The following is a 13120-nucleotide window of genomic DNA, read 5'->3' as shown; positions in this document are numbered from 1 at the left end:
ACTTTTCAAATAGTTATTCATCTCACAAGAAAAAAAAAGGCAAGTGTAGGTGCTTAAACTTAGGCTCCTAAATCCATATTTAACCAACTATAGAATTCTCTAATTGGGGTGGCTAAATCTGGATCTAAGAGCCTAACTTTAAGCACCCACATTTGAACTTTTTGGCCCTGGATGATTCTGGGGAAGATGAAAGGGGAACAACTGAATAGTTTTTATTTGACAGTGAATCATTAAAAGTGAACCAGATTGTTAAATTTAACCATGGTATTAAAGTGAAATTAGGTAAAAGTGTGCCTATAGTATCCTAAAACTTTATTTGTTGGTCATCCTCAATCTTTTCCAGTTACTGATGATTTAACAGAAACAATTCCAATAATTTTTTGAATATTAAGCACATTAATTTACTATAATATAAGTATGATATAATTGCTTCTGCATTCACTTTCCACAGCAACAGCATTGTCAGAGCTTCTTCCCCTTAGTTTCCTTTGTCACATTCAGTTCATTTGACCTGAGAAGTGAATACTATTGAATAACATTGAGTTCCTGTAAAAAAGGTATATTCTTACTGTAGAGGAAAAGGAGTTACAAAGGGCTTGGACTGAAATGGCTGTGCACTAAAGGAACAATAATGAGATACAGCATATCTGAGAAAGGTATGGGGGAAATAATGAACACGCTCTTCCAACATGTGACTTAGCTCTTCATGACTCCACAACTCCTTTGCTATCCCACCCCTAACTTTCATACTCTCCCCTCCGCAGTGTGCCAGAGAGTCCACTGCAACATGCATAGAGGCACAGAATCCCACAGAGCAGTATAAACAATACAGACCCTATAACATCCCTAGCAGCCTTATGTGCATGGCTGTATAACATAACAGAAATATTGTTCAGTGTTGCTGAAATAATGTTGGGCCTAGGATATTAGAGAGACAAGCTGGGTGAGGTAATATCTTTTATGGGACCAACAGAAGTTTTTCCATTTTATCTGGGCTTACATAGATATACATGCCATCTTAGAAACTGGACCAGTGGACATAAGAGATGACAGAAAACTAAGGGAAATGAGAAGGATTAACCATGCAGTGAGGAGAGAGAAACCGTGGCGATGACAAATTCTGAGTTATTTTCCACTTACATAGGAAACTTTAGAGTAAGCTAATACAGCATAACCCTTAAAATGAACCCGGATATGGTAAAATTGTATTTAAAAGGCCCAGCTTTGGGAGGAGCTGAGCAATCTCAACTCTGACTGACTTCATTGAACGTGCTGAACAGTGGTTCCCGGGGGTCACTTAGCACTTCACACAGTCCAATTCATAGTGAAGCAAAATTCTTCCCAAATTCTTCTAGCGTACTGTAATGTGTACAACTGCTGATGAATATTCTGTTCTAGGGGCAGATCCTCAGTGGGTGTAAATTGTCCCAGCTCCATTGAAGTCATCATATTGAATGGAGGTATGGCAATTTACACCAACCGAGAATCTGTGATATTGGAAGAATGGTACAGTGCACTGTAATGATCTTTCTACCACCAGCTAGCAGCAAACTCCACCACATGACACGTTGCTAGTGCTCAGGAATTTCAATGCCGTGACTGGCTATGATTGAACTGGGTATAAAACCATGATAGGCCCTTTTGATTTGGGTTCCCCAAATGACTCAGCTTTTGACATTATGTGCCACTGTTTGTCTGTCATGGGCTCCTGGTTCAGGTGGACCATTGCTGGACCTGGATTTCAAATAATGGATGTGCCATGAAAAAAATTGACCACATCTTTATCAAAAATCGCTTTATAGTGAAATTCTCACTGGGTCTTCAGTGGCGCAGTAGCTCCAGCAAACTCAGACCATAGACTAGTTGCCACTCAGTTCTCACTGCATCTTCCAACTCCTCACAAGCCAGATGATCGATAACAGTACAATCTGTGGATCAGTCTTTCTGTGGATCCTGTTGAAATACACACAGGCTATCGAGGATCTCGTACATAACTTTGGTACCCACTCTGATGACAGAGATTGCATGGCATGGTAAACATACTGCTATCACATATAAACATGTATCACACACGGCCACTGAAAGAATCAATTTCAGATTGTCGCACAAGAAACACTGGCTTTCTGAAGACCCTTTGATATATTAGCAAAAAAGGCAGATGCATGCAAACAGGGAGATGTCCAAGAACATAAACAGTTGAAAGGCATTTCTGGGGCCATGGTAAAATGTGATCATGTGATCTACATCAGCTCTGTGGTCAATGAAGCAGGCAACAGTCTAAAGCACAACAATCTGTGTCCTGCCTCCAGAACGATCGTGTGCCTGGCTGGCAGCCATAAATAGCCTTCTAACATTCTCTCCCTGCTCATCAATGGATGAGGTCCTGAACAGATAGAAAACACATTATGAAAGTGTGATGAACCATGCACCTGCTGATGATGGTCTGGAGCTACCAGACTTGGCAGATCCAGGGATGGACACTCGTCCTCCATTACTAGAGGAAGTACAGAAGGACATCCAAAAGTTATGGAATGGATATGCTACTGGTCTTGATGATATTTCACCTTAGCTGCTCAAGGGTGCCTAGGAACCAATGAGCACTGGTCTGCATCAACTACTTGTAACGGGGTCAGCACCCACCTCTCACAAGCACCCCCCTTTTGGCCAATGCATGCCTGCAATCACTCAGTTTTGAATGGGGGTAGCATCCACTTCTTGCAGGCATCCCCTTTCTAGTCGGATGTTCAGTGACTCAGCCCTCTGGCTGAATCACACACACTGTCCCCTGATCCAGGATATACAGTCTTTAGTTCTTTCTCACAGCCCTGGTTGGGGCTGTAGCATCAAGGTTTCCTTCCTGGAGATACAATCTTCTTTAACAGCCCAACAGAGGTCCATCTTGGTCCCCTCAATTTGTGTCCTTTCAGCAGCCCTCCCTAGGCTCAGTCTTCAACCAGACCAGCAGGGCCCATCCTGGAACCCTCACCCAGTCTGGCTAGGTTCTGGGCTCAGTCCCCTGGACTCAGCCTGCCTGCACTGGCCTGTCCATGGTCCTGATGCTCTTTCAGCCAGCCAGACACCCATTTCTCCCATTTCAAGCTCCAGGCAGAAACTGACTGCTCTGCCACTGCTGCTTCCTTTTATGGGGCCCTTCTGGCCACCAGTTGGTCACTCCAGCAGCCCCTCTGATTGGCTGCTCCCCTGCAGCCACTCTATGCTGCCTGGAGGTGTTCACCAATCAAGATTGTGTTGATGACACAGCCTTGCTTGTAGAGAACCCAGAGAATTTCAGCTCCGCACTTCAAGTTTTCCAAGACATCATCCCATCCACACTATGAGGTTGAACATCTCCTGGCAGAAGACCAAGTCAAGAACCTCAGAGCTGGGCCACTAGAACTTCCAGTACTGGTGGGATTGAGCACCATGCAGAGCTTTGACAATTTGCATCTACATAGGTGCAAGCAGAGTTCAAACAGTCACAGTAAACCAGATGCCCTCTGATGAATAGGTTTTACCACTGCCTGATGAAGTCAATGTCTTATCCACAACTGAAAAAAATTTTCTGCATTGAGACAAAGATTAGGTTCTGTCAGACTTTTGTATTGCACTGCTATATGGGTCAGAAGCCTGGTCCCACTTCCAGGCAGATTTGGAGCAGGCTAGAGGCATTCCATATGCTCAATAAGTGCCAAATTCTAAACATAAAGTGTTTCAGTTTTGTGCAAAATGACACAACATCACAGAGATCTGATCTTCATCCAATCACTCACTACATTCAAAAGCAGCTTTGCATTTGCTTTAGCCATGTTGCCAGGATGGACAAAAACACTCCAGCATGCCATGCCTCAAACTCTCCATCAACACACGAAGTGGTGCATGCTTGGACCATACCTGGAGTCATCGGTGGGACCACCCCAGAGATACATGGATTCTCAAGATTGAGCCAGAACTGGGAACTTCACTCTCTGATCCCTAGTACAATGCTTTCACAATGGTCCTTAGTAGACTATGTGCATTTGATGATGATGATGAATGGGCACATCTGGTTATAGTGAACATCCTCCTATAATGAGTCTTCTGTATGGGGAAAATGACTTCACATTGAGAGGGATATTTTATTATTACTATTTACTGATTTTATTCTACATACCAGCTATTGTGCTAGGCACTGTGCAGGCATAGAATACAACACCGTCCATTTATTTTTAACTGTATCTTCAGGTGTAATCCTTTGGTTTTCTTTTAAGTTTTATTTTTACAATTCTTCTACATGGTTACAATGGCAATTTTCCTCCTCATATCGGTCACATAAACAGCAGATCGCTGCTAGGACATCTTGACACATAAGAAAAAAAAGAAAGAGATTGTTTGGTAGAGAAGTTTTTATTCAGGCAAAAACAAATGGTTAAGGACAAATGTAGATAACAGAATCTAGAATAACAGAACAGGTTTTCAGACATTCTTCTCACAGGAGAATGTTACAAATTTTATCCTCTGCAGAGATGGTTTTCTTTTTAGAGAATTAATTTTTGATTTTTTTCTAACTAGTGTATGTTGGAAAAGAAAAAGGACCAAACTCAAAACTACATATTTAAAATTCTGTTCTGATGCTGTAAGGATCATCAGATCTTGAACCCAGGTTTGCATGGCTACCTGGCAGTCAACAGCCCCACACTGCCATAACCTGGCTGCTCTATGCTATCCACAATCCACGGTAGGTGCATGACACAGGACATTTCTCCTTGAGTAATCTGATTGGCAGTTGTTTTAGCAATCCCTGATTGGCTCCATGATCATATAGAAGCTCATGGGGCATAGTACAAAGTACCCAGGCCACAATGTGGATCCTTAGCGAGCTGGAATGACTGCACTGCTTCTCCATTTCTGAACCCCCAGTACTGACTTTGGCTCTGACTTGGATTCTGACTCCTGATCAACACCTGGAAGCCCAGTACGGAATCTGATACCTGATATTGACCCTGATTCCTGACTCTGTCTCTAGCTCTAACACTCAGCTTGATACCTGATTCTGATTCCGGCTTGATCCTCAGCATGGCTCCGACCCTGATACTGGCTCTGACCCCAGGCTTCAGTTCCTGGCTCCCAAAATCCTGCCATTAGTCCTGTCTTCCTTTACCCGGGATCATGACAGATGTGAGAAGATTGATGCAAGACTTATTTTATAGACACATCCCTCAAATACCTATTATCAAGGTTTTAGGGAAATTTCCCAATGTACTGAATTAAACAGATTCCTATAGAACCTTTTTTAGAATTTGTATGAATCAGATTCAAGGAGACTACTCAGAATAGCAAGCTCTATCTTCAGTAGTTGCATACAAGATAAGGATAATAGCTAGTCTCAGATCTATGCAATATGTGTTGTTGCATGGACTATGATCTCTTGCACTTCTCTGTCATGTAATAAATAAATAATTTACATACTGCTTTGCCAACAAACTGGTGTCAGTAATTTATTTGCTCAGGTCTTTGGGAAAGTTGTAAGACTGGATGCAATTACAAATCTGTCTTAGCTATAAATGTGTGTTTTCAAAAAAACTAGAACAAGATTTCTGAAATATTTCATCCTTAACATATGTTGGTCAGGTTGCTTACTACACCAGAACCTGAATAGAACAGAGTGTCTGTTATTTACATGATCAAAGATTTTTCTTTTTCACACTTGTTTTGTTATCTTGGAAGTAACAGGAATGTCACAGCTAGTCTTGTCTTCCCTATCTTTGCTGGACCACCTGTTGGCAGTTTCAAAACATGTTCATTTTGAGCTTTAATCCTTTAGCTGAAAGGGTGGAGGTACTGAATCTTTAACTAAGACGTCAAAATGTTAATTAATTATTGAAGTCAAATATGTGTTTGTTCCAATGTATGGAATCATAGTCCATCTTAAACAGGAGGCATTTATTTAAGAAAACTAAACAACTAGTGACAAGAACAAAAAATACTATTGCTTTATCTCCTCTTGTGCAGCAGGGACCGCATCTGATCTGGATCTCTTTACAGTAAACAAAGATATCTCAGAGGTGAATAGCATACTCAAAATGAGCATATCATTATAAGTATTAACAACAACAAAAAACCCACACAAATAAAAAATTTAAACTGTGATTAAAAATCCATTAACCTTTTTACTTCCTAAATTTCACTCTCCTAGTTCTTGGGAATATCCTACTTCCACTAGTTCTCCTGTCATTATAGGCTATATCCATATTAGGAAATGTTATTAAAAAAAATTCCCACTAGAATGGTGGGAGCCCAAGGGTAGACAAGTTTTCCATGACTGGACTTATTTTTACCATGATATTAGCTGAAACCAGGCTTAATTAACATGGTGATAAAAATGAGACTGGTTCAGGTATCCTTGTCTGCATTAAGGCTCCTCCTAGCACTATCAATGATTCAGCTGAACTGGTGGTAGCACTGGGGAGGGGAGGAGGTTTATGGTGGTATTCATCATCTGACTAGAAAGGCAGGAGAAGACTCTAGGGAGAAAAGAGGATGGTTTGGGCAATAGTAGCTCATGCTATGTTCACTGACCATCTGCCATCACCCCATGATCCTCCGAGGGTCTAGAGGTCTTATTTCTCTCAGGTAAAGATGTTGGAATCTCCACTGCTGACCTCTTATGTTGGCATCCTCCAATGACCCAAGCTGCCTTGGTTCTCGGACTGCCATGTGTGCTGATTTCTTGTTGTTTGTTGCTTCTCCTCATTGAATTTAGCATACTGGTTTGCTGTGTGTTATGTGTGGTCTTAGGGCTCATCTACAATGCCCTGCACTTTGGACTAGGGGAATTGAAATAGCAGTGCGCACCAAGGTGCTGTGCGATAACACCCCTGTGTGGATGCTGTGGGCATGAACTAAAAGTTTCCTAGTTTGCGTTAAGCTACTCCTCTTCAAACAGATGCTGCAGTGAATGTTTTTTGTTTGTTTGTTTGGACTCTAGGTCCACTTACCAGCAAAGATACAATTCAGTTTGATCTGTGCTTAGCTTGCCTTTGAAGCCTTTTGGTGATGGAGCTGTGGCTTCAAGTTCTGGGGCTTCCTCAGAAAGTTTCCTATAGTGCTGTAGGCAGTACATCTGAAGATGCTGAGAAATAAGTAGACAGCAATGTAGGATCATTCTTCCACTGTTGCATCATTCTACTCCCCTGATCCTCCTGCAATACCACAGAGCATTCTTTCTTTCCACTAGCACTGGATAGAAATCCACAGTTAATGTTGACAGTAAAAACACTGTTAAATTAGATTCTGCAACTGAACATCCCTCAGAAAGAGACGATCTTGCAATGGCATGGGTTGGAGGGCCAATAGCAGCATGGCTTCTGTGAGAAGGACCACAGGAGCAACAGATTTCAGAGTAGCAGCCGTGTTAGTCTGTATTCGCAAAAAGAAAAGGAGTACTTGTGGCACCTTAGAGACTAACAAATTTATTAGAGCATAAGCTTTCGTGTGCATCCGATGAAGTGAGCTGTAGCTCACAAAAGCTTATGCTCTAATAAATTTGTTAGTCTCTAAGGTGCCACAAGTACTTCTTTTCTTTTTAGGAGCAACAGAGTTACCATGATACCAAAGGGGGGGACAAGCAGGGCTGAGTGCCAGAGGTTGGGGAATTTCCTTCCCAGAGGATTTCTTGCCTCTTCTGCAGCCCTCCAACATTCTTTGATGGGAAGACTGGAAGGAATCTTTTCAAACTATAGCAGAGTTCCTTAGCCAATTGTCATCCTGCCATGGGTATTTCTTTTGGAAAAGTACAGTTTGGTCCCAGGTGCTTTCTAGCGTTCACTATATACAGAGAACAATAGTTAAGAAATTGGGCCAAATTCACTGCTGTTATAAATTCTGTTCAACCCAGCTGAATTCAAAGCAGCAGTGCATCTGGCCCACTAATTCCCATCTGAAGCTGGAGTCTCCTTGCACAGTGTAAAGAACCGATGGTGCATTACTGTAGCTTGCTTGGTCATCTGTAGCCTGCACAGTGAAAACACCCTGAATCTGTATCCCTCACCTTCAGCTAAAGCAAAGCCCAGCAATATGCTAGTTTGTTTCCATGTGATGTTTCTGTGAGGTTGTCCTGCTTTTCAGCAGTTATGCATTTCCTTGGAAGGTGCACTAGCCACCTTCTTTTCAGGACAATTCTCTTCAAAATAAAGATCACCCTACTGAAATGTGGCTGATCTGAGACACTGCTTATTGCTTTATGGAGAAAGGACTAGAGGGGATACAAATGAATAATGCAATACAAAAGTCAGGTAGACCACTATGACTTGCAATGAATACCAGTAAATCATGCCTCATGATGACAGATATAGACCTTAGAATACTGTCTCAATTATTTATTTTTCCTTTTTTATTATTCCCATTTCACTACTAGCTGCATTCAGACCAGGACAGAGGAGATGGCTCACTTAAGTACATCCTTTCTGGAGATGGAGCAGGAGACCTCTTCATTATCAATGAAAACACTGGAGACATACAGGCCACAAAGAGACTAGACAGGGAAGAGAAGCCTGTTTATACACTTCGTGCCCAGGCTATAAACAGGAGAACTGGACGACCAGTGGAACCAGAGTCTGAGTTCATCATTAAGATCCATGACATCAATGACAATGAGCCAATGTTTACAAAGGATGTTTACAACGCCAGTGTTCCGGAAATGTCGGATGTCGGTAGGTGGCAGCTCAGTAATTCACTGTCTGATCTGGGTTCTTTTGGGGGATTTGCATCAGTGTCCATTATTCAGAGGTGCAGGGCAGATACTTGTTATTTAGTTCATTTGGAGCTGTGGAGCATTCAGCATCTCTGAAAATCAGATCCCTAGTATTTGGGTTGGACCTGGAACAGAAGTCCTAATGCTGGTCAGCTCTGCTTGTTTATGGTTTAGGACAAAAACAAACTGGAAAAAGGTGGGGGAGGGATCATGTACCTCCCACAAGAGAAAGTCAGTGTACCTCTCAGCTCTTTCCTAATTTTGGGATACATTTCTCAATTCCCTTTGTCCCTCCATAATCTTTTGTTTCTCATTGAACACAAAGGCTGTTCTCCATTGCCCATTTAAGTAAATCCATATCTTTCCACTGACTTCACTGGGCTTTGGATAAGGCCTTTAGAATCAATAAAAGAACATAAAAAATCAGATTTAAAATGAATGGATTAAAAACTCACCTTTGGAGATTCAGGGGGCCCGTATTTAGAGGGTTTCACAGGTTCACATTTCTTTGTCCCTTGTTTCTTTTTAGAGAGAGCTGGGAGATTGAATAGCAACACAGCACATTTGTAATCTGAAACAATGTCCAGTGAGAGAAGCATTAAACAAATAGCATCAAGTAAAGGATTCAAATAAACCATGAACAATATGCAAAAAAGGACTAATGGGCATCTTCTCTCAGCTCATTCATGGGGTTTGTCATGTGAATGAAACCTTACCCCCATCAAAGTCACAGCATCCCCCTAACATTTTACATTAGGACATGGCATTCTTTAATCTGTGGAGTGGATACTTTGTTCAAAAATGTCTCCTCAGTCCCAAAACCAGCACTGTTTTTGGTACAATAAACATTTCATCTAGAACTGAACAGTGGCTATTTTTCTGAGAGAGTGGGAGTCAAGATTCTGGTATCTGAGGGCTGGATACAGCCCTCAAATACCAGATCCGAGGTTTTGGTTTGACTGATTACAAAGATGAGACACTTTGCAAAATTCAGTTCTTGACTTGGGTTCAGATTTTAAATACCGACCAGAATGGGGGTGTTCAGATCTTTGGGTTTTGGTACAACTGTACATTTTATAGAAAATATGAAACAGAATTTAACTTCCCTGTAGAGTCTAAACAATTGACTTTTTTTGGCTCCAACAGCAGCTGGAGTTTGTCTTTCCCTACAGTATTGGGCTGGTGCCCTTTAAATAGAGGAATGGGCAAAGCAGTTTAGATGAAATAAGAACATAGCTTAAGCTTTGCCCAAAACTTGAATTTAACCAGAATTGCATTTTTTTTAATCCAAAAAAACTTCAGCTGTGTTTAAAAATGTACTTTTTTTCTTTCCTTTTTTTCCATATAACGCCCCCAGGTTCCCACGGGGACTCGAAGGAGAACTGCCAAAGTGTCACAAATAGAGGCTGGTTCTTGAATTCCCAGAGCAGTTTTCCAAACCTAAGATACCCAGCTAGTTATAATAAACACCCAAACTCCAGTCTTGATGAGATTCCTCCAGGATTAAATTAAACAGTCTATTCGGGATCACAGATGTGTTGTCAGTAGAGAAGGAGCTGTTCAGTGCTTCTTGATTAATAGATTAAATGCAGTGGGCTCCCAATTAAAATACCCACAGATGGGTATTTGAAAGGCCTTATTCAGTTTCCCCAAATTCTTTCATTGAGGACATAGCATTTGTCACCAGCACTCCAGTCCCTAAGCTTTGTAGATCTCACAGGTTTCCCCTCAGGTACAGGGCCATTTGTGCAAACCCATCCACATCAGGGTCCTTCATGGCTCCCTGGCAATATAGCACTAGGGATTTGTTAGCTTCAAGCTACTCCTGGGATCCCCATGAAGGGAATTTCCCTTGAACAGAAAAATAATAGTAATAATAAGAACAATACAGAATAAGGCTGAATTTTTATTTATTTAATTTTAGAAGATTAACCACAAAGGTCTTTCCGCACCCACTCCCAAGTCCTCTTCACACACGGGGGAGCCACTGATTATTCCAGTCCAACTTGGAAAGACACGATCTATATGCACAATACCACATCTCCAAAACATCTCTTTAATGCAAGAGACAAACTTGCATTAACTGTCTGTTAGCGCTCGCGTGGGCAGGGAGACGGATTTCTGAAAGGACAATATCACAGTACTGTTCTTGTTTGTAAATTTACATTGCAGTAACTGTACTATATTCAAACCAAATGTTTTCTATAAATAAGCAAGCAAACATCAGGTACAGGGAAAGAATAATTTTCACCCACACAAATTGCTGTTCGTTGAAATAGTTCAAAAGCATTTTCGGCCCCTGTCAGAGTAGCGATATAACTATGAAAAGAGCAGGAACATTAAAGCATGTCCAGATGGATAAAGGCACAGGCAACTATACTATAAATTACTCTGTCTACCAACGAGAGTACATGTTTTTTATTTATCATTGCAGGTACATTTGTTGTGCAAGTCACTGCGACGGATGCCGATGATCCTACCTATGGAAACAGTGCTAAAGTTGTGTACAGCATTCTCCAGGGACAACCGTATTTCTCAGTGGAGTCTGAGTCAGGTCAGGAGACCTTATATCTGTCATTCTCTGACAGTGTCTGTAATTTAAAATGACATGTTAAACCAAGCTAGGACATATTAAACAAAAACTTCAAAGAGATTACATTTTACTCAGTGCAGAATCTGACAAACCCAGTAGAGCGATACATCTGTAAACATGATACCTACATTATTTTAATCTTAACATCAAAGGCAAATAAATATAATTAGACCTAGATGTGAACTAGTTTTCAATCATTTTCAACAAGCAATGGGCACGGACACTTTGCAGAGCCTTAAATTAAACCAAGTGTTGCTCAGTTCAATAGTTTGGCTCCAATGAGGAAAGAAGAAGGGAAGGCGGGTGGAAAGATTACTCATGGATCATCATAACAGCTGAATTAAGCTGAGTTTTCTTTTCTTTTCTTCTTCTTGGTGTTTATTTAAAACTTGTGCCAATAAAACGATTAAAGTTATTTTTCTGTACATCTGTAATGTAGAGAGATATTTTATGTTAATCTTCTGGGGGTAAATCTTCATTTAGAATCATGATAGAAGAGGTGCATTTGGCTTTGCCCCACTCAATATAACATCTCTCAGGATCCAGCCTTTTTGAGTTCCGTCTAGGGCTTTTGGGGAGATTTTCATCAGAAAATATTGGTTTGTCAAACAGAAACTTTTTGTGGCAACGTATCTGTATCAAAGAAACTTTTGTTAGGTAGGTTTCTCAGGTCCAAAGTGGAATTTCTGGAAAGAGCGAGAGACACACACATACATACAGAATAGCCCAGGGGTTAGTGGGAGACCCAAGTGAGTGCTGTAACCACTGGCCTATTGGATATTCTAGCAAGGGTCTTTCTCATTTTCTGAAAGGTTTTGGTATCATTCCGATGTGTAACACCAACAGATTTTGAAACCTCAAAATTGTTCATAAAATGGAATTCTTGTTTTTTGGCTAGCCCTAATTCTGTCCTCAGGAGGGCATCAAGTCAGATAGTGCTTGGGGGAAAGGAGGAGGATTCACCACCACCCCTACCCCCCATTTAAGGATTGCATTAATAAATAAAGGAAACACCAAGTTTGGAACAAAAACTCGTTTATCTCACTTTATGAAAAGTGGATGAGTTTACTCATGGTACAAAATTACTCATTAAAGTGATACTCAACAACTTGTTTATTATTTTTGACTGTAGACACACACACTCAAAATTTTAAAAAGTTGTCTATATCCCTGTAACATGGCTGATTTTGTTCTTGTTGGGGGTTGAATAATCATATGTCCAATAGCTTCTGTGGTTATAGGAGGCTGTGGGTTCACCTTTCTCTGAAGCATAAGATACTGGCTACTGAAGGAGGTCGGATTCTTCTCTTGATGGACCAATGGTTCTAGTTTGGCAGAGTATATCATACATTCTTCTATCCAAATGGATAATAAAGATGAGGTATCATATGCTTTAGCTGGTAGTGCAATGGTTTCTTAGCAGAGTGTATGGGGAAAAATAGATACAGCAAAGGTTTGATCCTGCTCCCACTGACCTCAACAGCAAAACTAGGGATTTCAGTGTGACCAGAATTCTATTCCTACTGACTACAGAAGAGCAAATGATCTGGTCTTAGACCAGATAAATATAGAGACACAAGATAGGTGAGATAATATCTTTTATAGGACCAACTTCTGTTGATGAGAGACACAAACTTTCAAGCCACACAGAGCTCCCTTTCAGGTCTGGGAAAGGAACTCCCAGTGTCCCAGCCAGGGGCTGGTACCACCATGTTGCGCGAAGGACGCTTGACAAAATTACTGTACTTAGTGACAGACATGGGGACAGAGGGGGGTTTATGTCATTCAATTTTTTGAAA

General features: G+C 41.1%; 1 protein-coding gene across 2 annotated transcripts in view; it reads left to right on the top strand.

The window, feature by feature from the left end:
- Nucleotides 1–13120, top strand: part of CDH6 (cadherin 6) — a 134322-nt gene that overhangs the window by 96126 nt on the left and 25076 nt on the right. For both annotated transcript variants that reach the window (XM_038392017.2, XM_043508434.1), the window contains 2 exons: nucleotides 8393–8687; nucleotides 11163–11282. In XM_038392017.2, coding sequence (XP_038247945.1) covers nucleotides 8393–8687; nucleotides 11163–11282 — 415 coding nt within the window. The remainder of the gene's footprint in view (nucleotides 1–8392; nucleotides 8688–11162; nucleotides 11283–13120) is intronic.

The sequence above is a fragment of the Dermochelys coriacea genome, chromosome 2 (assembly GCF_009764565.3).
Source record: "Dermochelys coriacea isolate rDerCor1 chromosome 2, rDerCor1.pri.v4, whole genome shotgun sequence".
NCBI lineage: Eukaryota > Metazoa > Chordata > Testudines > Dermochelyidae > Dermochelys > Dermochelys coriacea.
Note: the sequence above shows the minus strand (reverse complement) of the source record. Positions and strands in the feature narration are given on the sequence as shown.